This window comes from Penicillium riverlandense, assembly GCF_028828495.1.
Source record: "Penicillium riverlandense strain IBT 135883 chromosome Unknown utg000006l_segment0_segment0, whole genome shotgun sequence".
Classification (NCBI taxonomy): domain Eukaryota; kingdom Fungi; phylum Ascomycota; class Eurotiomycetes; order Eurotiales; family Aspergillaceae; genus Penicillium; species Penicillium riverlandense.
The window spans coordinates 877,923-903,158 of NW_026643197.1; the positions used below are offsets into that span (position 1 = coordinate 877,923).

General features: G+C 52.0%; 8 protein-coding genes across 8 annotated transcripts; 4 read left to right on the plus strand and 4 right to left on the minus strand.

Annotated features, from left to right (window-relative positions):
• Nucleotides 1-688: 688 nt before the first annotated feature.
• On the plus strand, nt 689-2,512 carry N7474_006592 (uncharacterized protein; the record flags this gene model as incomplete). Its single annotated transcript, XM_057198002.1, has 1 exon — nt 689-2,512. One exon carries the CDS (start codon nt 689-691, stop codon nt 2,510-2,512), a length of 1,824 nt encoding a protein of 607 aa, XP_057051442.1.
• A 172-nt stretch (nt 2,513-2,684) lies between these two features.
• On the minus strand, nt 2,685-5,132 carry N7474_006593 (ankyrin repeat domain-containing protein; the record flags this gene model as incomplete). Its single annotated transcript, XM_057198003.1, has 1 exon — nt 2,685-5,132. One exon carries the CDS (start codon nt 5,130-5,132, stop codon nt 2,685-2,687), a length of 2,448 nt encoding a protein of 815 aa, XP_057051443.1.
• A 2,047-nt stretch (nt 5,133-7,179) lies between these two features.
• N7474_006594 (uncharacterized protein) lies at nt 7,180-8,675 on the plus strand (the record flags this gene model as incomplete). Its single annotated transcript, XM_057198004.1, has 2 exons — nt 7,180-7,426; nt 7,477-8,675. The coding sequence occupies 2 exons, from the start codon at nt 7,180-7,182 to the stop codon at nt 8,673-8,675; spliced, it is 1,446 nt and encodes a 481-aa protein (XP_057051444.1).
• A 393-nt stretch (nt 8,676-9,068) lies between these two features.
• Nucleotides 9,069-11,089, minus strand: N7474_006595 (calponin homology domain protein; the record flags this gene model as incomplete). The annotated part of the gene is made up of 2 exons (XM_057198005.1): nt 9,069-10,854; nt 10,923-11,089. 2 exons carry the CDS (start codon nt 11,087-11,089, stop codon nt 9,069-9,071), a joined length of 1,953 nt encoding a protein of 650 aa, XP_057051445.1.
• Nucleotides 11,090-11,447: 358 nt separating this feature from the next.
• On the plus strand, nt 11,448-12,178 carry N7474_006596 (uncharacterized protein; the record flags this gene model as incomplete). Its single annotated transcript, XM_057198006.1, has 3 exons — nt 11,448-11,514; nt 11,574-11,690; nt 11,751-12,178. 3 exons carry the CDS (start codon nt 11,448-11,450, stop codon nt 12,176-12,178), a joined length of 612 nt encoding a protein of 203 aa, XP_057051446.1.
• Nucleotides 12,179-12,790: 612 nt separating this feature from the next.
• On the minus strand, nt 12,791-15,722 carry N7474_006597 (putative RNA interference and gene silencing protein (Qde2); the record flags this gene model as incomplete). The annotated part of the gene is made up of 4 exons (XM_057198007.1): nt 12,791-14,328; nt 14,402-14,488; nt 14,547-15,589; nt 15,643-15,722. 4 exons carry the CDS (start codon nt 15,720-15,722, stop codon nt 12,791-12,793), a joined length of 2,748 nt encoding a protein of 915 aa, XP_057051447.1.
• A 2,360-nt stretch (nt 15,723-18,082) lies between these two features.
• Nucleotides 18,083-19,660, minus strand: wetA (developmental regulatory protein WetA; the record flags this gene model as incomplete). Its single annotated transcript, XM_057198008.1, has 1 exon — nt 18,083-19,660. The coding sequence occupies one exon, from the start codon at nt 19,658-19,660 to the stop codon at nt 18,083-18,085; it is 1,578 nt and encodes a 525-aa protein (XP_057051448.1).
• Nucleotides 19,661-21,864: 2,204 nt separating this feature from the next.
• On the plus strand, nt 21,865-22,950 carry N7474_006599 (uncharacterized protein; the record flags this gene model as incomplete). Its single annotated transcript, XM_057198009.1, has 1 exon — nt 21,865-22,950. One exon carries the CDS (start codon nt 21,865-21,867, stop codon nt 22,948-22,950), a length of 1,086 nt encoding a protein of 361 aa, XP_057051449.1.
• Nucleotides 22,951-25,236: the final 2,286 nt, after the last annotated feature.

Sequence of the window (25,236 nt, forward strand, 5' to 3'; positions counted from 1 at the left end):
CACCCTTTGATAATGGTAGGCTAGGGTGCCCCTCAACGAGTATTTTCTCTTGCAATGTGGCCACGTGCTCTAATAGCTGTATTGCCTTGTCATCCTGGCGGTTCATCATATATGCTTTTCCGAGCATAGCCTTTACTTCCAACGCATCTTTTATGGGCCACCACCAAGACCGTGAATGAAGATAATGCTTTCAAGGAAACGTCTGTTAGAACGGGACTTTGTCAGTGAATAGGCGACAGCTCACTTGACTGTTGATAGGGTCTGAGACTCGGTCTCGCCAGGAAGTGGATAGAGCAGAGTCAGACCCTGCTCATTGCCATGAGCTACCATATTTAGTTATCTATGATTGTCACAATGTCTTTCTGGTGAAAGGTATCATTATAAACCACGGGCTCAGCTGAACGCAGCCGTAGACCGCCTGGGTAGTTAGCGTGTGATAGGTTGCATATCCTGCATTTAACAACCCTGCAAGCGCCAACAACACAAAAGGCGGTGATATAGCCGGTTTTTCCATCAGAAATGTGACTGACAGCATTCTATCCCATTCAAGAGTAATTAGGGTTTGGGCGTTGTCGTTATTTGTTTGTATGCATCACGTGCCAAGATACAGCCGCGCTCTTATCGATAAGAGTTTCCATATCCAGTCCAGCTTCTTCCTCCACTTCCACTTCCCTCCCCTGAGCCGGCCATGGGCACCGCGGACGAGAGCTCGTGTCGCGCGCTCGAGCCACTCCCGTTTGAATTGGTTCAGCATACAGGCATTTTTTTCGAGGAGAAGCTCTGTTCGTGTACCCCACCCCCACGAGAACAAAGTCGCGTTGCTAACATCTTCCAATCGCGAACGCCAGACACCCAAGCACTGAACCTCCTGCTAACCACTCTCACTTCTGGAACTATTACCTCGGGGAAAGTGATATCTCCATGCCCACAACATCTCGCAGTCGCAGCCACCTTCCTCGTTCACCCATCGACCACGACGCGCGCCAGATCCGCAGAAGAAAAAGAAGCTGCGAATGTAGCGCTACGCCTTCTCCGCCTGACAAACACCCTAATAGGGCCTCGGGAGGCTAAATTTGGCATTGCATTTTCCTTCACACATTTTGAAACCTCGCGTCATGGAGGCCGGCGACGTGCCGCGGACGATACCCATACTTCCACCGAGCTGGCAAGCGATGATACCAAGCCCCTGAATCTCGATTTGGGTCAGTCTGCATCCTTGTGGTCTCGTGCTACCGATTTTTGGCATGCGGTCGGTTGGGCCTTTAATTGCTCCGTGCTGCACCCTGAGAGATGGGAACGGTGGCAGGTCTGGCTGCAGTATATGTGTGAGGTGATCAGTGATGACTGGGACGAGCGGATGAAGATATTTACAGAGCAACAAATTGAAAAGAAGAAGTCCCAGGATGATGTTGCCCCTGGCCAAGTCCAAGGGAAGGGAAAAGGAGGCTTGAAGATGGAAGACGGTCGAGCCGTTTTACGGGAGAGCCTCATTTTCCAATACATAGTGACAGGCACCCCGGGGTTTGGGCGGAACCGTCGTATCCTGAGATCTATCTTTGCGGATGGCGGCCCATCTTCCACGAGCGAGTTTCGGGAAGTGTTTAGCAAGGAGCTGAAGCTGCTCAAGCGCGACAAGGCCGCGAAGAATACCAAGAAGAGGGAGGTCGAGGTCAACATTGATCAAGATGAATATGGAGATTACTTGTCGCGTGGTGACGCCACGGACGAAGAGAACACTGCCACAGATACGAACAAAGACCCTTCTCGGCCCCCATCGCCCTCATCCAAAACCCGGCGGTCGAAGCGCACTAGGCGAGGGACTAGGAACGCAGCGGATCCGTCGGGTGATACGAATGCCGCAGAGAGCACTGGAGATGCAGAACAAGTCGCTCGCACTCAACACCTCAGCGTGTCTAATCTAGGCGGACACAACTCGCTCGCTCTGCGCCAACGGCTCCTTAATATCTTATCATTTGTATCTGACCAACTTCCAAATGATTTCATTTCTCTGGACGACCTCTATCACTTGTTCGTGGAGAATATTCGCCCTCTTCCGCTACCGATATTCCAAGCCATCGTGAGCCCATATATTCTCCCGGGCTTTTGTCCAGCAACGCAAAGCACTCTCTGCGAAAAGCTCATGTGGGAAATGGTCGAGAGCGCTGCCCCGGGTTCTGAGGAGCTGTATCTCACCCAGGCCAAGCTTGAGCAATGCTTTCTACCGTTCGGCGCCGCCACAGCCAGTGCCGCCGACAATGCCAAGATATCCATTTTGCTTGAGTCAATGATCATTCTACTAGCCAATGACAACACACTGTCGTTGAGTCCGTCTCTCAGAGAAGCACTGATGCAGGGGATTCAGGCCCGAGCAGATAAGGCGCAGGAAGAGATCCGGCGCAACCAGACTAGCCGTAATATGGAGCCTCTGGAGTGGTCCTGGCTGCTAGAAAGCGGCGAGAGGCTGATCCTTTTGCTTGAAGCGGTGTTGCCATCGGACCGAAACTCCGCATGATGGCGATTTTTCATGACAATATTTATGTATGACTACGACCATGACAACTTGATGAATTTCATTTAAACATTTCTCATCCACTGTGCATTTCATCTCTCCCTCCACAACGTCGGCAGCCATTCCAACTAAATTGGAGGCCCCAATAGCTGTTGATTCACTATAGCACCGGCATCTATCCTTCTATTTCGTCTTCCATTGAGACCGGCAAGTCGTCATCCAGCAATGAGGCGGCATATGGACCCGTAAGCAATTTTGCTATGTCGTCAAACCCTTTTTCAAGAGCCGCCTTGATGTCATCTTCGGTCACCCTCGCTCCATGATCTACTAGCAAGCGAACCGTCTCACTGTGTCCACGACGTGCAGCTACATTCAACGCCGTCCCAGACCGCGGGCTTAGGGAAACATTGGGTGTCAACCCCTTTGCCAAGAGCACGCGGACGATCTCCACATGGCCGTCTCTACTCGCACTCCACAGCGCTCCAATGCCATAGATTCGGAAATGGATCCCATGGTCCAACAGTATCTGCACAACCTCATAATGTCCATTACCAGCCGCCGCTTCCAAGGGATTTCCTGCAACTTTCAGGCCGATGTGGAGTTTTGCGCCTCGGTCTAGGAGAATCTGCACAATCTCGCGATGTCCTTTGGAACAAGCTCCATGCAAAGGACTGCACTCGCCGTGGGAATTGACGTTTATATCCCACCCATGGTCAAGCAGCATGTTCACAGCCTCTGCATTTCCATCGCAAGCCGCCCAGTAAACCAAATTCTCACAGCAGGCACTGGCATGCATTGTCCATCCCCTGTCGATAAGAAGCCGCCCTATCTCAGTATAACCATTCCTTATGGCTATATCCAGCGCACAACAACTTGATACTGGAACGCTGGGCAAATGATGCAAAGAGTCGTGGTGTTTGCTGCTATCCTGCGGCTGCTCCAGCATCTCTCGAGCCAGGGGAAGAGCACCTACACACAGCGCAGTGATGACGCCTGGCTGGACACAGCGAGGAGCTTTGTGGAGGTACAGCCAGCTGTTTATCTCGGGTCCATCTTTGCAGCAGAGAGTCCGGGCTGACTCGATGGTTGCTTTGGCGACTGGCTCGGGTTGTGAATCGTAGTGGTACGGCCATTGGGTGGCTGAGTAGATCAGGAATGCCATATTTTTCTTAACCAAGTTCATTCTTCTGACATTGTCGTTGTATTCGATCCATTCCCCCGGCAGGTCTGAGGGCGGCACCTTTAGTGTTAGGAGGAAGGATAGGGTGATACGAGAGAGCGTTGCGTGTGCGTCGCGGATGTCCACGCGGCCTTTCCAAGACGATCCAATTGATGGCGAGTTATCGTCTGACTTGATCAGGTACTGCCTGGCGGACTGATTTACGAAATCCGATAGCATGGGCCTCATATCAAGTATGATTCCATGCAGGTCATCGACCATGTTGGCCCATTCCGGACGGGTCTCCGTGAGTTCGTCGTAAGTGTGTCCTGTCGACGAGGAAGCTGCTGTGACGGGGTCTGACTCTGCAAATTCCAAAGCCAGTAGCACCTCCTTATTGGAAAGAGGCCGTTTAGCAGCAAGTATAATATGCAGCAGATACTCGACTCGTCTGGCGCCATATATGGCGGATGCTATATTGAGAGCTTTGTCGTAAACGCCCCCGACATCCCGCGGCATGTTGTCAAATTCGCTTGAAGGGAATGGCAGCTCGTCTCGCTTTGGATTGGCAAACGTAAAAAGCAAATTGGTGGCCGTATACGTCCATAGCCAACAGCGGTTGGGATTCTCATTCAACATCCTGGTGACGCGCGGTTGCTGATCTTCAGGAAAGGACTTGGCCGTTTTCTCGATATAGGGTTTCATTTCGTCTGCAATCTCTCCAACTTTCTCATCGGCATCAAACAAGACCGTCTCATCCGCTCCTGCAGCAGCACGTAGCCTCTTCAGATCCTCCATCATCTCGCCTTGCAACGGACCACTGGTAATAAGAACCTTGAACTTGGACCGTGGTTCCTCTTGCGAACGACGAGACAGAGCGCGAAAAACACGACAGAATTCGCCGAGCAAGACCCTCCGCTCCTCGGGCTCCATTTCGTCCACTCCATCCAAGAGACACGCCCACTGCCCAACCTGGTTGTCAGCGGCACATTCCTCAAAGAGATCCCAGGGATCACAGATAGTCTGCGCCCACCACCGCGGCGAAGCCTTGTGAATCAACCCAGATGGCGTGTAGCCAAACAGCTGATGCAGCAGCCCTGCGCACGCAGGATACGCTGTCATTCGGCGCGGATCGCCAGCCCGGAAGAAATAGTAGCAGACAGTCGTGTGTGGAGCAACAGGGCTTTCGATTTCCTGCCACCAGGCTCCGCCGCGCTTGACCAGGGATTTGGTGAGTTGGGATTTGCCCCGACCGTGTTGGCCTGTTAGCCAGACGATGCTGGAATTGGCACTGTCGCGCCATTGGCGTACTCGTGGGTCGTCGAAGAACCATCTCCCTGTGTTTTGTTGGGGGTTTCGGTGTGCGTGCTTGTTTACGTCGTATCCTTCTCGTAAGGTTTCCATTACCCGGGCCTCACGGTACCAGGTGTATTCCCTAATTGGTTGTGCTGGTTGAGGCGGCATGGCGGATCTGGAATTGAAGATAATGGAGTTCCTTTGCTGGTCTCCTCTCTTCGTGGATTCTTGGTAGCTTAATTCTTCTTTGGGTTAGAATCACCGGACCTTTTGTGTACAGGCATCTGGTATTGCCTTCTATTTATGGAGTTCTTGAGTGAAGAGTGCAATTTGCAGAAGGGCGGTCTTTGGCCCCGCTTTATTTTAGTCGAGGCTGCCTGGACAATGGGGCTAAGAAGGATCTGCTTTGGCCAGAGCCTCACTAATTCAATTCATAATTGCCTAAATTGAGGCTGGTGGATAGGTTGCATTCAATACCTCTCTTTCAGTTATAAATATTTTGTCTCATGCAGCCGGTACCAAATATGTCCCAACCAATGATGTTTACACAATACTCACGCACGACCCCGGTATCGGGTACATGCTCGTAGTAGTCGGTTGAGATATCAAACCCGAGGCTCCAGTATAAGCGGATCAAAAGTCTGTTGACGGATTTTGAGTTTCCAGTAGAGTTAAATGTGATGACAAAACCCACGACTTCGGGCATAGCAAATAGCGAGAGCAGAAGACAAGATAAAACTATTATGCTGAAATGATAGACTTTTCCGGTGAAAACATGAAGATAACGGAAAAGTAGTGGAATAAAAAGCCATAAGAAGACTCGAAATTCACATCAATGCAGTATCTTTCTTGCCTTCACCGGCGGGCACAAAAAGAAAGGACATGGCTGAGAACGCGCGTTGGACAAACCTCAGGTCAATCGACGTTCGTGCATATTACCCAAACTATACAGTCAGTGGGCCAAGAAAGACCACTTCCGGGTTCAAAGCCTTGGCTGTGTGTTAGTAAAAGATCATCCCTCGTAGCTGCATATCCGTTTTGGTGGGTTCACGGCACCAACCTTGTACATCATGACGAATCCAAGGTGGGAAATCCTGCAATTGGACCATCCCTATGAACAGAATTAAGTAAGCTCGATCGTGGCTTTCGTGGCTTGCGGGTCCCTAGAAAGAACTAACCGATGATAAGAACGGTATCAGTCTGTGTTGTTTTCTAGAAGCTGAGGTCAAAAACAGACGGCCCAACAACCGAGGGCAGAATCTGCTGCTTCACCAGCTACACTCTGAATTGTGACTTGGAGCGAATGTTGAAATCGATTGGCCAAGTACCACCACCATCCCTGCACACTCTGAATCAAGATCAACAGGTAGAGGAAAATAGGCGTCGATGAAACAAGCAAATGTTGTTCTCCCAATTTATAACTAGGGATTCGCTGATGGGATAGGAACTAAAACGGAAGAAAAATCCATATATCCGGTTCTATCACCGTATTCGTATGATCCTTCCGACAATGTACCCCTCGTTATCCTCCTAGCCCAACTACTTTCAAACCTTCCCTTCCTCCGCCTGCCCGCGTTTCATGTATGTCGGCCGACCCGTCCAGCTCCGTCAGGTCTTAGGACAAATGACAGGGGGCTTGAGGTATCGATACTTTGGCCCTGTGGCAGACGGTCAAGACAGAGGATTCATGGATAGAGTTATTCCAGACTCATAAATTTGAACATTTATCAAACGGCATTCGTTACCATCTAGAATACCTCAGAGAAGTAAGACCTAGAGTAGTCATTGCGTATGATCCCAGCAGTGCTGAGTTCGGGAACTTATTGCCTCGTTCACTCGGCCCAAGACAGTGTTCTTAAGAGCAATCCACGAAATGGGCATCTCGGCGTATCAATGATAAGGTAGGTGGGATGGAGATAGAGCTGCCCAGTTAGACTTAGTTATGATTGGGTTACGACAAGTGCACCCCAGATTTTACCCCGCAAAGTGGGCAGACGATCCCACTCAATCCCACGCAAGATGTCTAGTCTTAGATAGCAGCATCAAAGCGTTATGATTAAGGTTTTTAGGAAATTGGCTATCAAAGAATATAAATTCATAATAAGGGAGCGTTACCATGGGCGGGGTTAAACCTGGGATCACTACGGTAATAACCAGGCAAGGGCCAAGCACGGACAACGGATTAACGCGATAAAACAGAAGCACAACGGTCTCAATGACGACGACGACTGCTGGGCCGGAGAGCACAGACAGGGCCTCGGAGATTATAAGAACCAAGGACAATGAGAACGACCGCGACTCGGAAGCGAGTGGCCAGGAGCAGGAACGGTTTCCAGTGCCTCAGCCGTACAAGCTGGGGTCGTTGCGAATCCCTAACTACCGGAGTCCATATACGCAGGTCTGCCTAGCAGGACTTACCACGTTTTTGGCGGTCGGATTTTTTGGTGTACTCGCCGGACTTGGTAAGTGGAAGGTAGTAAGGACCACACTTCACATGCTGACGTTTGACTAGGGGGAGCTGGTCAGGTGAATCCAATTATCGCAGATGATGCGAACATCATCCTATACAGCATGTTTGCAGGCGTTGCTCTGCTTTCGGGACCAATCATCACGTACTTTGGGCCTAAAAAGTGTGTTTCTCTCGGGGGCATTGGCTACGCACTGTATGGGGCATCGTTCTGGTGCTATAACAATACACACAACAAGGGCTTCGTCTTGTTTGGCGGTGCGGCCTGCGGCGTTGGAGCCGCGCTGCTATGGACTTCGTGCTCGGTAGTGATGCTTACCTACTCGACCGAGGAACAGAAGGGCCGATTCATTTCGATTCTGTTTGCCATTTTCTACATGGGCATCACGGTGGGTGGATGTATTCCGTTGGGGCTGAACTTTCACAATGCTCAGAGAGGCAGCATCAGCAACGGCACGTATGCGGTACTGACAATCTTGATGGCGCTTTCAGTCGTCCCGGGACTTCTCATCATTGACCCACAACACATGGTTCGAACGGACGGCACCAAGGTCCAGCTCGAGAGCCGACCGATTTTACACGAGTTTAAAAACATCTGGTTTACCCTCAAGAGGGACCCTTGGATTCTCATGTTCATGCCGTTCTCATTTGGATCGCTCTACTATGGAGCCTATCAGGGCAGCGACTTTGAGGTGTACTTTTTTGATGTCCGCACGCGGGCACTGGACGGCTTCTTGATCGGCCTCGCTCAAGTGTCGGCATCCATCATCTTTGGCTGCTTTCTGGACCTAAGAATCTGGCGGCGGCGCCAACGGGCCTTTATTGGCTGGGCCATTCTAACTGTGTTCATAGTGGCGATTAATACGTGCGGCTATTTCGCCATGAAACTGTCCAACCGTGACAAGGTGATAGACGCTCTTGACGTGCAAGGCGGAGGCCTGGCATCCAAGCTGATTACGCTGGAGTTTTTCTATGGCTTCCAAGATGGCTTGGACAATGCGCTTGCTTACTGGCTCATTGGCTGCTTTTCCAACGATCCACGCATGGTGGCCACGCTCACGGGCTTCTTCAAGGTCTTTGGGGCTACGGGCAGCGCAGTGGCCTTCGGCCAGGACATTCATCTACTGCCGTACACGACCATGTTCGGGTCGTATTTTGGAATCATCTTGGGTGGTGTGTTCCTATTGTTTCCGTTGATTTACTTCAGAATCCATAACACCGAGAAGGATGTCGAGGTGGAGTGATTCGTCATGGACGTTTAGTTGATTTCGATGTATCCATAGGCCAACGCAGCTTAGGAATTAATTTGACCTACAATTCTCAGAAGAGCCTATCTCCTATAGATGGATGTCAGGAATAGATATTTCGAGGGCTTCAGCAGAGTTGATATGATCAGGGCTTGCTTAGTACATATACCAATTGCTATCTACAGGAAATAAAGCTGCCGCCTAGTAACAGAAAAGGAAGAGTAGCAGAAGGAAGGCTGAGTATATCAGCGAGAATCGTAGAGGAATCATGAAAGACAAAAGAAAAGGGACACATAAAGGGGTAGTTCATCCACCGAGTTGCCAAAAGTAAGCATACAAAACCAGTCATCTTGGCGGGCCGAGACATAAAGCATCAGTGCGATGCACCATTTACGGCGGTGGCCGAGGCCCAATGATCTGACGTCTGGCACCACCTACACCGAGACCCGTGCCGCCGCGGTTCTGGTTGTCACCACCCAGGTAGCCATACTGATGGACATCCCAGGACTGGCCCGGTCCGGAGCCAGAAGTTGGATCACGCGCGCCGCGCTGGGCAGCCGCGCTGGTCTGTTTCTGGTTCTCCTCCCACTCGCGCTGCCGTTCGCGCTCGCGCTCCATCTCACGCTCCAGTAGGGATTTGGAGGCCCATCCGCCGGCGCGCGTGTTCTCCTGAGCAGCTTTGCGGCGGCTATTCTCAGCGTCGACCTCGGATGTCGTGCTGTAGTCCTGGGGGCGGTGGGAAGCCGGTGTGGGGGCTACAGGAGCTGGATTTGAAGCCAGGAAGCGGTCGGTACGGTTATCACGGCCACGGTTGGCAGTATATGCGACTGGGTCTGGCAGTGGGCGCTCTGGAAGCGGGCGTGGAGACGTTGCGGGCTCCCTTGGGGGTGCTTCTGGCGCGGGCACAGTCGACGACGGAACAGGCTGTGGTAGAGGCCGAGGAGGTCGGAGAGGCGTCTGCTCCTCTTCGGCGTCATCGGGTTCCTCAGAAGTGGATGGCATATCTTGGTTATGCTGCCACTCCGTCCGTAGAAGCCGTCGTTCCTGCTCAAGGGAAGAAAGGTCGTAGCTTGGCTTGGCAGGTACGGGACGAGGTTTACTGCGGCTGCGGGACTGAGACTCGCCGGCCTTGCGAGCCTGGATGTCCTGACGTTCATTTTGATATTGCTGTTCTCGCTCCTTGGCCAATTGCAGCTCACGCTCGAGTTCCTTGATGCGCTGGATTTCCGGTGTTTCCTCGGGGGCCGCAGCCGCGGGCTCACCGGAGTGGCTGGCTTGGTACTGACTCAAGAATTGACCATTCAGACGGGCATCGCTAAGTCCTCGTCGGCGTTGCCGTTCCTGCTCCAAGCGTTGCTCGGCATCGTTCTCTTCCGTGGCACGTTTCTGTTCCTCCAGCTCCCACTGGCGCTTTTCTTCGTCCCAGCGTCTGCGCTCCTCTTCCATCTCACGGCGCTCTTTCTCCCTCAGACGAGCAGTCTCTTCCTCCCAACGACGCTGCTCCTCGGCTCTTGCGTGGGCCTCCTGCGCTTCAAGCTCCCGCTGGCGTTGCTGTTCCGCTTCTTCCCTATCTGCCTGCTCCTGCCGCAATCTCTCCTCTTCCTCGCGTCGCCGCTTTTCCTTTTCCGCAATGCTCGGGACAGCGGGTCCGGGGGTGGTGATCTGTCGTCGGGCACCAAAAGCAATGCCTTGGTTGCCCTGGCTGGCCCCGCCCAGGTAGCCATACTGATGAATGTTCCAGGCGGGGGAAGTGTTGTTCTCATCGCCCTTCTTAGACCAAGAGCTGAGCGAACCGGACTTGGAAGAGGAAATAGGAGAATTCGCGTCGCTGACATTGCTAGTAGCACGGGTTGTCCGCGTGGGGTACGACCCCGGGCTAGATGAACCCGTCGCATCGGGGCTGATGACACCCCGTTTGCTCTGGGGGCCAACAGACCGAGGGAATTTACCGGGCTGGAGAGCATGGGCTCGTCGGCTGAACGCTGCCAGACACTGGAGGACCTGCGCTGGGTCCTTGGCCTCGTAGAGATCGACCGTAAGGAAAACGTCGTGCGGAGGGAGATTCAGGGGCGCCATTTGGCATGCGCGTAGAAAATGGGAGATGTTTTCCATCTGAACGAAGGGCATTGGCGATTGTTTATACTTGACGCCCGGCGACACGGCGAGGTTCACGAGCCTGATTGGCCGCGGGGTCAGTCCAGGTTTCCAGTCGCATCAATCGCAGTGGCAATTGCCGAAACTTACTTGCAAAGCGCGACACCGTCCTTGAGGCCTTCCAGCAGGTCCTGAGAAGGCAGTTTCTCGCGCAACACGTCCTCGATCCAGTCGCGAATCTCGGCCGCAGCCTGCGGGGTATAGCGGGACAGGCGCATGTTGCGCAGGTCCTTATCTAGCGAGGACACTGAAGCCATCTTGAGGATTCAATCGATCATGTAGCATATAATGGGAGATATGGCCGGGTGCTGGGACTGTTTGGGCTATCCCGCGTCTGCCTGATCGGCGCAACGGTGGGGGACGGGCAGTTAGGAGATCAGGGATGAAGTCTGCGGAGAGTAGGACTGTGAGGCAGAGAGAGAAATCCAGATAAATAGGAGACAGCTGGCGAGGAATTCAAAGGAAGAGGGAGAGTGTCAAAGCGACCAAGGAAGAAGAGTGAAAGTAAGAGAGAAAGAGGAAGTGCCAGTGTGGCTGATGAGGCGGAATGGAATGTTTGGGTTCGCGCCCGATGACGTTTTTCTCCTCCACTTTCTCTCCTTCACGACTAGCACGATGGTCAACAGTTTGTGGTTTAAATGGAAGGGTCTACGCCTGCCATGGCGCAAATCCTTCCTCGTCGGTTGGTCTCTCTACATTGCGCTCATGGCTCAACTGAAATGCGCTAACCCAACGGTGCAGGCTCGGACCTCAAAGGGAACACCTTCTGGGAATTTAAGGATGTCGCCAACGCCAGCAAATTCCGCCGGATCGTCAAATTTGATCCCAAAACACACTTTGGGGATGTTCAAGTGTCGCGTGAGAGTCAATCGGACCAAAATACAACAGGCTTTGGCTAATATGCTTCTTTCATGGCAGCGCAATGGCACCAATGGCTCCGACACGTCCGAGAACACCCACCCAGCATCGAAGAGCAGCAGCAGGATCTTGTCCGCCAAGCCCAAATAAAGCAACTCGCCCGTCTGGCTGATGAGCGCTGGGCTAGCAAACCCTCGTTTCTCGATAAGCCTCAGACGCAGCAACCGAGTCCCGCCACCAATGCAACGGATGCCACGTTAAATCGCCCGGCTGAGGAGGCTGCAAAAGGAGCCACTTCCACACAGACCGCATCAGCATCTGCAACCGCTGCTGGTATGGACACTGCACCGAAACCAGGCGAGACAAGATCGGAGACAAAGCCCGCCTCCACTGAAGAGACCGCTAAAAAAGAGGATCCATGGGCGAAAGCTAGCAACCCAGGCGACAATTGGCAACCTGAATCATGGAAGCCTACCTCTCAGCGGTGAATAGCCTCGATATGCTTGAGTATATCCGGTTTGGGGGAATGGAAGGTTTTGTTTTGGAGAGTGACTATCAAAAAGGCCAACGCAAAGCCCATAAAACAGGCCATCCGCATCGATGGCTGATTATCCGGTTGTTGGTGGGACTATGAGCCTCCCACCGGCGAGAAAGTCCGAGATTTATGCGGTGGATGCTGCCCGGACCTTGTCTTTGCCGCCCGAGCCAGAACATGAGCTCGACTCGTCTGTACATTATCGCATACTTAATATCAAGGCCACGCCCTATGTACTCTACTCAATCCACTATTGCTCCATAACGTCACTCCTTGATGATTTGAAAGCAGGGTCACCCGGAACACCCGTAAGACTATGATTTACGAGCAGTAGAGAGCCGTGTTGGCCATTGCTTTTCCTTTTGCATTTCTCATTTCCAACTAAATAACGTACATCATCCCCTTTTTTGTGTGTTTCATCTTTTCTCCGCGTCACACACTCTGCAAAGCAAAGAGAACAAGCAAATAAAGAAAAACAGAACATATCAGAAGCATGATGGAAGAAACAGAGAAGAAGCAAATCTGGATGTCATCAAAAATGAATGTATAGACCATGTTGCCACCTTCAAATGTAAACCATGCTTTCCCGAGCCCCACTTGCGAGCCGCACCTCAGACTCACCGGGAGGAGGAAGGGAGAACCTGTCTTGGCCAGTGCTGATCTCCTTGTCTGTGTAGTATGCCCGCACATATTTCCGAGCTCGATCGCAGAACTTGTCTGCCAGGAAGGCAGGAGTGCTGTAGCTGATAGACCGAGTGCAACGGCCCATCACGTAGCAGATGTTGTGCGTGAGAGACTCGAGTGAATCGGCAGGTCGAGATTCCTTCGAAACATCCCGGTTTGTGAAGATTTCATCGTGAATGACGAAGTAATGCGCTGGGCGAGCAGAGCCCTGCAGTGGAGCCTGGGCTTGCAGGTAAAAGTCCCAGTCTCGCGGCCGTGTAACGCCTCGGTCAACCACCGTGCCATTGATTGGATTCTGGGTTTTATCTTGATCGCCTTCCGTTGTTGGATAAAAGCGCACGTTATGGCGCTTTCCGACAACGATGATCGTGATATTCGGCAGCTCATCAGGCTTGTACATCGACTGAGTAGCATGTTTTACCAACGGGAGCTCTTCCGTGAGCACCATGGGGTATTGCCCTTCACTGACACCATCTCGATAGACGATGATGTTCTTTGGCAGCTGGCCGTTGTTTGACTTCTGCCACATCTCCAAGCGGGAAATCATCATGTTCTTCAAGAACTGAAGATTCTCTCGGCGACGCTCTTGAATGCGCACCTCACCTGGCCACTGGCCCAGCCGGCCGTCCGTGCTTGCAACAATAGTTGCAATGCTAGGGAACGATTCTGGGTCCGTCGTGGAAGGATGGGTAACGTCCAGTCCCACGATCATGGTCTTTCCGCTCACTATCAGAGGCGACTGGCTCGAAGAGTCCAGTGTTTGGTTGACTCCACCAAGTTTGAGATTGACTTTCATGGCGTTATTCGCCAGATATTGGCCATTCGACAATGCAAACTTGTCAGCCAGCACGCAGTGGGTCAACACTCCAGCCCTAGTCTCACCGATCCATTTGATGTAATCAAAGATTCGATCCTCAGGTGTAGGGAGGAGTACAACCACAAAGCGATAGTCTTTTGCCAATAAGGCTCGGAAGACCTTCTGGGTTTGCTCCATGAAGTCTTTCATGTTGATTGACTTGTCTTCCTCCTTAACCTTGATGGTGATAGTTGGGCCAGGAACAACTGGTGGGCCCACTCGCATGCCCAGCTCATTCATCTTCTGCTGGAAGGCATTCAAGGCATTGGAAGGATTGCCGGATTGGAAAGCATCTCTGCATCCCTCCTTTTTTACCCAGATGCAAGTCCAGTTCTTGAGAGAGGCACCCTGGCAGAACTTCTTGCCCACGAGGTTCCAAGAGCCATTCCGCGGAGGAACTTTGGATGCTCCGTATTTCAGACTGGGAGGGTTGAGGATCCGGCCATACACCGTAATCATCTCTTTGTGGAATTTCATTCCCACTTGCATGGTCCCATTGTTGATACCCATCATGTCCAAGCCGTCAGTTAATTGACTGGTAGTTTTGCGGAGGCCGCCGGCAGCTGAATTGGATCATGTTCTGACGCTGCACCGTGACATAGTCCCCATGGTAAGGCTGTCCTGGCAGGATGATACACACCTCGGCGGGCAAGTAGATCGGTCGATCCTTGCTACCAACATTGACCACTGGTCTGTCGGCATATTTCAGAACGATGTTGTAGGCTAAGTCCAATATTAGCAAATCCTGCCTCAATTACTGAATATCAGATAGAGTGCTTACTTCGTTTGAAATAGTCCGCGACACTGATGTACTGCTCGTGAGTGTCTTCGTAGAATTTCACATTGTTTGCGCAAGAACCCAGCCGGGGAACCTGTGGAGGATACTTAAGTCGGCGACCGTCTTTGTCTTTGGCATCTCTGGCATCACTTGGGGATGCGAGTGCCCAGATGGACTTGTATCGGGGCCTCTTCTTGCCTGACTTCGTAGGAGTGCGCTGGAGGTGGGTGGCATGCACTCGAAGACCCCGGATATAGCGATTGAAAAGACTCCGATCACGACCGAAGGTGCTTTCAAACTCCAAGATGAAGTTAATGAAAGGCATTTCTTTGTAGAAAGCGCCATGGTTGACATTGAGGTTCAAGAGAGCTCGTCCGCCCGCGAGTCTCATGCTAGAAAAGTAACCTCGAACAACCTGGAGACCGCCTCGAAGATCGGCAGCAGTCATTCGACTGTCAATCCAGAACCACCTCGTCCTACCACGACCTATGGTGGCCACTCCAGGATCCTGCGAAGGGTGTCGACCCATGAGCAGGTTCAACGAGCGCACTGCAATCAGTTCCAGTGAATACTCCTCCCGAGGGTCCGTCTGACGAAGACTGCTGAGCAGCTCCGAAGGACGCACGACGCCATTTTCCCTTAAGGTGACTGTAAACACCTTCCGGGGTCTAGAAGGTTCGTCACCGATTTTGATGTCCACAGGGACTGTAGGCAATTTTCCACAGGCGACAATCTCTGAGGCTCTGTCACTTGCCGCATTGCAAGAAAGCACGGGAGGAAGTTGCATGAGCTTCTCAAATACCTCCCTAATCTGGCCGCGGGGAGCTCCCTCAGGACGGATGGAGACAGAGTAGAAGAAATATTCCACGTTGGGCTTGAACTCAACTTCAAAGAAGTTGGCCCTCAGCACGATCGAACGGCCTTGGGTACCGTAGCCGGGTCGATATGCAAGACCATTGGACACCAGGTCCTGCATCTGCTTCACGGTCTGGTCCTCCAACTGAGTGACCTTGGAGTCTGGGTTCTTCACCTCCCCGGTGGTCGGACTATATGTGCACATGTTAGACGAGTATTTGGTGGTTAAGGGTATATAACTTACCCTGAGGCGCGCTGGCCTCCATCGTTGCCGCCTCTAATCGGCATGCTCGCTTGTGAGCCTCCCCGCGGAGCGTGCGACATCGTCAAATCGTGCGTTGGAAGGTAGATGGATAGAAAAGAATAATTTCGGCGCCGTCACAAGAAATTCTGCGGACGGTAAGTATCCAAGCAAGATCGATGTGCAGAATGAGGCGCGGAGGGCGGAACAATACGCACGAGACAGGGGTGCCAACGATGACTTTTCCCGTGGAGAGGGATGGTGAGATATGCGGAAGTGTGAAAGAAGCAGCAAAGTAAAAAAATTTGACAAAGGTTAAGATGAGTGCGTGGACGAGCAGTGTTGTAGGTAACGCGGAATCAAAAGCGGCGAAATACGTGAAAAAGTGATAACAGCAGCATGTGGTGCAAATTCAAGTTAAAAATTAAAAAGAGAGAAAAATGTGTGAAAAAAAGAGAAGAATAATGCAGCGAGTGAGGCGTATATGGTGAAGGGAATGACTACCTAGTGATGACTGCGTAGGCAAATTGGTGAGGTGAAGGTCAAAAGTAGAACAGCATGATACTGACCAGTTTTATGTGTGAGATGCAGAAATCAAGAGGTAAATGATAGTGAGAGAATCAGATGTAGGGAAGGAGGATAAGCGGCGGGGTAAATTGAGATGATGCGAAAGAAACCGGAAAGGGAAGCAAAGAACGGAGTAAATAAGCTGGTGATGAGTAGAGGAATGAGGACAAAGCGATGATCTGGATGACTTACCTAGATTTGGTATTGACGGGGGTGGACCAAATGAGTGATGGGTAGAGATGGGTGAATTGTATGCGAGAGTGACAGACGTAGAGGTAATGGGAGAAGTCAGGGCACGCCTCGAGAGCGGAGGTCACATAGGAAAATAGAGAAGTAGAAGCATAGAAGCAATTTCTGGATTAATTGCAGTGGGGGAGTTGAAGAGGCAGTGAAAATGCTTGTAGATGTAGAAGCGGAAGTGCGAAGGTATTTCGCAAGGAGAAAATTGGCAAGCAAGGATATGGGCAGCTCCAATATACAGGATGGAGTCCCAATGGCATGGGAGAACAAAAGGTGGATAGACGATTAGCTGCGGTAAAGATCGAGAGCAGTGATGTGCCCTGCAAGCTGCAAAAGGAAAGCCGGACAAACACAAGCAGTTTTACTAGACTCACAAAAAGGGCGTCCTGCAAAAGAGAGTCTCGTGTGTGTCTCTAATAGTAGAAGGCCCCGAACATTGTGAAGATATATATTTAAAGTCTGGCTATAAAACTTGACCCATAAACAAAATTCTATTTGTTCTTATGGCAGCATGGTACCAGTGCACCTCAATATATATTGAGGTGAACCATGGACAACTCTATGGAAACCCATGAGAAATCACCTTGCCCACCCCAATATTTTCCAGCACCTGCTATTTGGGTTTATATGTCGTTCTAGAGACTCGTCTCCGTTGGACTCAGCCCTGTGAACGGGATCTGTTACTTCACATGGTGGACATAGTCATGTGATGCCTGAGGTGTTAGGGACGGGCTCATAAATAGCATGGACAATGATTTTGTTGATTACATTGCAAGAGAGCAAGTACAACCAGATTTACCGATTTTACCACCTTTCAGCATACCTAGGTGGTTCATCCATCAGCTCATATGAAAAATATAGTGACATGATGAAATCGGGAGTGCCAGTTCGAGCCATGGGTCATGAAGTGGTCTCCTGAGACGGTGTCGGTAGGTTGTTTGGGTGAAAGAGGAAGAAGAGGATGGTGGATGTTGATATGCAGGACGGAGCTAGTGCTATCCCTAGCAAGCAGGAAATCACTGGTTGCGGTGTATTTTCCCTATTACTTTCTGAAATCCAGAGACTTTGACGATAATGGTATTCATGGCATTTTCTCTCTCGCGACATGCTCATATAGAACATATCCACGTAACTAGAAAAAAATGTGAAAAAAAGATCCTAACCGATTAAGATACTTGAACCACAACCTAAAGTCGACCATTTCTGGCAAGTTGCACAGGATGAACAATTGCTAGCGCAGTCCTCTTGAAGAACGGGACGTATACAACGCCAATAATGTACTGTCCACAACCCGAATACTCTTGTCAGAAGTCCGTTAGTGAAAGCAAAAAATTAGATTAGGCCAGGACTTTGCAATCGCCATCCAATGAGGTCAGACCGGAACTGATGGTATATGGTTATCGTCAGCATTTACTACGGATAAGGGCAGATGGATAAAGAGTCACGAGAAAGTCTCATGCTTAGACAACCATATATATATGTGTCTATATTAGAACATATCTAACATTTTGGGGAGGGATATAGCCCAGTTAAGAAAAACAAAACCGAAACACCAATTATCGCTGAAAATGATCAAAAAAAGTACAACAAAAAACTCCAAAGAATACAGCAATAAACAAGGAAAACCATGCATAAATTAACAAAAGACAGCCTCCAGAGCCTCGACGTCGCCGCCAGCATTGCGCACGGCCTTCAGTGCGGCCTCACTGAGCTTCCGGCGACGATCACGGGCTTCTTGTTCCCGGCGGGCTTTTGTCTTGGAGCTGCCTGAGGGGGCCACACCAGTCAAGATCTTCTTGCTGTCATTGGAGGTGAAGTTCACGAATGAGACGCTGACAGCCTTGTTCGCGCCCCGGGGGCTTCCCGAGGATTTGACCGGCTTGGGGCCACTCATGCCCTGGGCTGAGAGCTTGCGGCTGTGGTTGCGGCGGTGGTTGGCCTTCATCCGGGTGTCTTTCGGAGAGGAGCCAGCTTTGGGGGAGAGAGATGGAGAGCGTGATGGGTGGACCTGGGTGGTGAAGGGTGTCACGAAGCTGTGGTTGGTAGAGACGTTGTACTGGCTCTCTTGATTGCCGGGGATAGAGTGCATGTTGGCGGATGAGAATGAAGAGTCCGCGGTGGAGGGCATTTCGAAGGACGGATCGAACTGGATCATCAGGCCTCCTTGCATCATGTCATTTTGGTTCCCGACGCTTCCCATAGAGCGTTGAGGGGCTGATGATGCAAACTGTGGCTGTGGGACGCCGGAAGACATGGGCGACCACCACGTCTGTGCGTCGTGGCCGTGGAGATCCGGGGTGAATGTGAGTGAAGGTGTGCCAAGGGCGTCAGAATGCCACGAGGACAGGGACTGGGGATCGGAGGAATGTGATGAAGAGAAGATGTCATCTGTGGAAGGCGAGCTGGAGTTGGTCAAGTTTGAGGAGTTGGTATGGCTCTGAAGGTATTGTTGCCGTGCGAGTGCTTGAGCGGAAGGTGATGGCATCGAGACGGCTTGTGACTGATGGAAGAGCCTCGCATCATACTGAGGAGGCATTTCGGCGGAATCTCGTGGTTGGTTCAAGGCAGTGTGATCGGCGGGAATGTTCTCTTGCTGCACGAGAACATCCGAGGGTGGGGGGGACAACGGTAGGCGGTCGTCTGAGTTGTGGAGATTGAAGTTCTGGATGCGCTGGGCCCAAGCCTCAGGATATGCCATCCTCCCTTTCTGGAGGTTGGCCGAGCGCATCAAGCTTGGGGAGAAGCTTTGCTTGCGCAGAGGAGCGCGGCGATCAGTCGGATCACGATGACGGATAGATTTGGGGGTGAGGAGAGCGCTCTTGGTAGCTTGCCGTCTCGGGGTAGCTGGAGGAGTCGACGGGGAAGTAGAAGAGACTCTGTTGGAGCGTACAGGGCGAGAAGAGGATTCAAAGTTGAGATCGGAGATGGCGGAGGGATGAACAGTGTCATGGACGGCAAAGCCCTGATCGGCCGACCCGTCGCCCTGCAGAGACCAATCTTGGCTCCAGGGTTGCGGTGACTGACGATGGCGTTTAGAAGTGGAGATGGGGGGAGAAAGATCGCCACATTCACTCGACAAGGAGTCTAGGGGGAAGATCGGGTCCAAGTCACTGGACAAGGTCTGGTCTTTGTTGCCATCGGCTCCAGAGGTCTCCATGTTGACGTATTGGTTGAATAAGTCATTGAAAGAATGATCAAATGGTTGGGCGAACATCTTGCTTTGTTTCCGTTTGCGGCGATGGCAAAGTAAGCAGGCAAGACTAGTCAGCGAGTGCTCAAAGGGTCCAGAGGTCGACTGTGATTGGCAACCACAGATCGGGGGACAGATCCAGCGTTCGGGGAGAATGCGCCGGGAGATCGACGGGAAAAAGAGAGAGAGTATGGATTGTTTGACTGGTTGTCAATCAAGTAAAACACTGCAGAGGATGCAAAGAAAGCAAAGCAAACAAACAGCAGATCGGTGGCGCTATTTGAATGGTGGTGAGGCCTACCAGCCTCGGGATTTTCCCTACACATTCCAGAGGGCCCTCGATATGAGGGAGGAATGCGCGCTGAGGCGCCTGGTTGGCTATAGACCTGGCCCACTGTCTCCCTCAGGAATGATTCAAGCACTCTTCAGAGCTCGCAGGCCAATGACATGCCCAGAAAGCTTGTGTGGCGCCTAAGACTGCCACTGTTCATCCACACCTCCCCGAGAGGCTCCGCTCGGAATAGCCACCCGGGAGAATGCAACCCTCCTTCTCTAGACCAGAAGCAGCGAATTCAAAGAGCCTCAGATGAATGGGTGTGGCGGGGAGAGGGAGGATCAGGTATGCGTAACCAATAACCTCTCTAGGAGATCGGCATCACTCCAGAGAAAGAAAGAGCCGAACACGAGTGCTGGTCATGGATCGGAGCGGTGTCCGATCCATTCAAAGGCCGGGGAAGGAACCAGGACAAGGGATTTGACTGGTCAAAGAAGATTCTTGGATCTCGGGACAAAGAGTGTAATACGTCATGACCCTATAGTGGCTGCGGAGGAGCTTAACTCGGGGAGACACAGTAGGATCAGCGGATCTGCAGCGGCTGACGCGAGTCTGTTCTTTTTTTGTTTCACTGTTCCATTGGTCAATGCCTTCTCAATCACAGTGGGGATTACAATGGTCGAGGGTCCAATGTCCAGAGGCTGATAAGCGATTTGGAATGTGTGGTCTGGAATGTTGAGGCTGGGCGGAATGTCACGCCCGCTCCAGCAATGCGCCGAGAAGCCGTTGGTATCCAAGGAACAAGCAGAGGGCCAATCGAGCACGAAATAACAAAGCCTGACCTGCAGGAGATCAGCGGCTGATTGAACTATTTTAGTCTCGCGGTGTTCTATATTTGTCGACATCTTCAGATCTCGCCGATAGAGCCGTGATCGCATGCAGTAAACCACGAGCCTGGGAGAAACTCAATTCCTGCTGTCCCTGCGTGGAATCTGGGGTTAGCCAGCGGCCCGGAGGGTGGGCTCCCTCCAAGACAGGCCATTAGCCATTTCCGTCAGTGGATTCGGCATGGCAGGTGGTAGTGTAGTGTGGGCCGTCCGTTGTTACTTTCTTTGTCCGCAGAGGTAAGTCTGGCCCGGGTGTAAGGCTGTGAGACCGCCATTTTGTCCCCAAAAGATTGTCCCAGAAATGGGGTGCGGACAAGAGGGATTTTCCATCGTCTCCGATAGTACTGTTGTTACACCAGTCCGCTTGTGACTGGGGACTCCCACAAAGCAAAGTCGTGGGACGTGGAGAATCAATGTCCCTGACCAGAGCCCAAGGACCGAGGTATCGACCGTCTGATGGGCGGACAGTCCGCTCCGTGTACTTTTTGTTAGTGATCCGAGTCAGAATAAACCCATCGTAGTTGTTGATCGGACGGACGAAAAAAGCAACCGGCGCAGCTGACTGACTCCGGCTGAGTCAGAAATGACGGCCTTGCAGCAAAAAGAGGCAAAAGGCAATCATCTTCCGTCCCTCGCTTCTCTTCCCCTTCGACCTGCTCTCCTGCCAGTCGCGTGTCGTGGTACTGTGGTCTATTGTCGCGTCTCTCATTCTCGCCATTGTGCGCTCTCATCCGAACCTCCCCCACACCCTCTCCTCCTTCACTGCCGACCCGTCCGCGGTGACTCAACTCGGCCCCTCCACAACCGGTCTCCCCCCACGCGCGAAACCTGAACTTCCGCTCGTCTTCCCCACGCCTTCGATCGTCTTCTCCTCCTCTCTCTCTCCTCCTCTGCGGCAACTCTCCTCTCCAATTCTCCTCCCCCGCGACAGAGGCGACATTCCACGCCGTTTTCATCGCGTCGCGCCAACAACCCTCCTCCCTCTCCTCTCCGGCTTTCTGACCGAACCCCCGACTGCATGCACCTCCCATCAGGCCCGCTCGAGACGCGGGCAAGCAACCCTCAGCATGGGTATTGATCACAGGGAGTCATGGGATTCTCTCACGTCCGCGCTCTCCAGCCTTGATGTTTCGTTTTCGCAAGATAGCTGCTATGGCTCGGATGAATACTCGATCACGTCAAACCCTGCCGGCCCGCTCCAGTCGAGTGTGTCGAGCGTGTCGACCTGTCTCGCTACACGGGAGCCGGACCTGCACAAGTTTTTGAAGCCGATCTTGAAGAACTCTACCAGTTATGTGGAGCTTGATGCGCATTCTGAATCGGGCTATGGCTCGGACGAAATCGACTCGGATTACGACGAACTGTCTGACCAGAAAGAGGACGACGAAGAGGATGACGACGACGGCAACTCTTCCGACTTCTCGGTCTGGGACGAGACTTCTGGGGACGTTCCGGAGACCCAGGAGGACCACACCGAATCCTTTGACGATTCCTTCATCACGTTCGAGACCGTGGGCGTTCACTTTGATACCGACGTGCATTATATCGACACTCCTGAACTCTCCGAGGACGACGAAGCCTCCGGCTCCCAGATGACCGTCCATGAGATGATGCTCGCGCACAAACCCGGCTCCCCGAATGTAGTGAATTACCTCAATGGCGTTGACACTTCGGAGAATGAAGACGGCCACCAAGAGTTCGTCCGTCACGTTGCAAACCCACCAGAAGAATTCAGCCGCGATGCAGTCGACCTGGACCGGCGCCTGTTCGTCGCTTACATGAACGGCATCCATGGAATTGCCGACAGCAAATACAAAACCTACCTTCACGCCCAAGTGGACAACATCCGGGTGGGTCTGGAGAGCGACTCCTTCGACTCGGACGACTCGGCCTGCATGTACCTCGATCTGATTTCGAACCATGTCAACGGCGTTTTTCGCAATTTGCTGGCCGATGACGAAGTCAACGAGCTCGTCGCCCTGTACGAAGAAGAACAAACGACCACCCTTACCCCGACCCCTCACCAGACCTTGCTCGACAAAATCGAGCATTTGTTACAGGATCGTCTGGCGAATGGGCGTGTGGAAGTCTGCCCGGACGAGCTGAGCTTTTTCGCCGGCGGGGTGGTGCACGCCATCGGCGGCTGGCAGTGATATCGTGCAAAGCAGTCAGTCCATTTAGTGGGCAGTTACGACCTTACGATAACGAAATGAAAAAAGGCGCTATTTCGAGGTTAGCAGTGAGATTTGAGAGCATTGGCTGAACGTAACGATGAATCTCGTGTTTCTATTCCAACCTCACGTCTGTCAGACAAGTAGTACTACGTATGCATCCGGTCTAGACCCCACTTCATCAAAAATCTGAGCGCCAAAGGATCAAGAATAATAATCCCAAAGAAGAAATCACCGGCCTCTTAGCCTACACTCAGGCCGCGGAACGCATCCTTCGGCGCATCGAAGAAACTCAACGTCGGCCCCTTTCCGAACTGTCTCAGACCAAGTTCGTGAGCATTCGCGTTCGAGCAGACCACCTTGAAGGCCTGCCTGCAAGGGGAGAAAGAAAAAGGGGAACTATGCTCGTTTGTTGATCTTAGTTTATTCTCCGATGATTCAACCAGAGACTTCGACAGCAACAAACATAGATAATGAGGTACCCGTGTGGTTTGTTTCAGATTGCGGTTCTCCACTACTAGTGAACCCCTGAGTCGGGGTGAGTCTGAGTCTTAGTCTCAGGAATTGTAACCAAGGCACGTAAGTCTGACACCAAACCAGGAAATTGAAACATTCCTGGCAGACGCCACCAGCCCCAAACAGGGCATGGCATGGGTTTGGGGCAGAAGTGGAGAAATGCCGTTGAGACGTTAGAGCCACCGGAGGGTAGAAAAAAAGCAATTGGTCTTCGTCTCTCTTGGCGTGGACATCTTGCCTCATCGGGTAGGGATGGCCCCTTCCGTGAAGGATGAGACGGGATCGTTTAAGCTAATTGCGGGTGGGGATCTGGTTGTCAGTGCTTTGATTGGGACCGGCATTGGTTACGATTCGGGTCGGAGAATTATCCACTGCGGAAGAGGCGTTGGCATGTGCTCCTGGACCAGAGGGCAGGGGCGCGTGGATTAGGTTCTGGCTGCTGCTTGCCTCTGTTTAGGGTATCTATGGGTTGTTAATACAGATTTTAAGATGGAAACAAGATACTCGCCCCCACGTCCGCTTAGGGCGAGTATAGAACTGGAATCAGGTTACCCCAAGGCACACTCTTTCATCGACAGATTGAAAGACTAGGTTAGGCTATGGCAGCTAAATAGTCTACGTAGCAGTCTCTGCTCCAGCCTTGCCATTTTGTTTCTTCTCTAGTCCATTTCCGTACATAATATGGATACCCCCCAAACCTGAAACGAAGCTATATAGTAGTAGTGGATCAACAACAAGCTTGACAACGCCAACTTTAATTTCGGTTGATGCCGTTTTGACCCCATTCACCCACATGAATATCACCGAACGACCGTCTACCAGGAGACTCGTCACTTCGGGGTCCTTCCCGAATGAGATTGTATACAATGCATGCCGTGAGGGAATGATTCAGGTCTGCCTCGTGATCTGTCATGTCGGACCGTGCCCGGCCCTGAGGCGTCAACCTCGTTGTCGATCACACGAGACGTGGCTATTATACAGCGCACATGCATGCAGCTGCCATCACGGTGCCGGCAGTTCTGTATACATCAGTTGCTCGCTCACCGTAAGTTGACCAACTCTGTACATCATATAGACCTACTGTAGGGATCTGCACAATTTCAAATCACTCTAGCGAATCACTGCGGAGAATTAAGTCCTTCAGCAGTCTTGGCTCTCTGGTGGAGTCGCCCTGACAGCCAGGGAGAGGTGGAGAGGATCGTCAACCAGGACAGGAAACCCTTTGGAGGTGATCATTTCCACATGCGCAACGACTCGGCACGACGGTGCGACCGGCATGAAGCACCGCTGGGGGGTGACTAGTCAGATATTAGCTGACAAGCCGGCAATCCTAGTGATAGGCAGGCAAGTATATCGGCAGTAGGGCACGGGGAGAGCCCTCCCCGACACACCTTACTCCTCCCTATAGATGATAGATAGTGTGAAGGAATATTCCCGGAGATAGCGCGACCCACGTAACCTATCCTCCCCGGTCGGGATGGTGGATAGTCGGCAAAGGCAGCGTTCGGGAATCCGGTTGGCAGGCAGTGATTGGGCGCCAGAGTTGGGGATATCTGGGTCCGATCAGAGTCGGTCAACCAGATCTCATCGTCGGATTGCATTCGACATCCTCAGTGGTCAATGGTTCAGCCCCTATTAGTTAGGATGGCCCTGGGCGCCACACTCCAATAGTCGCAGTTCCAGAAGGACCACTTTGCCCTGGTCAATGCATTGGGTCCAGTCCGCGTGGTTCTTTGGTGTGTCGATCAGCCA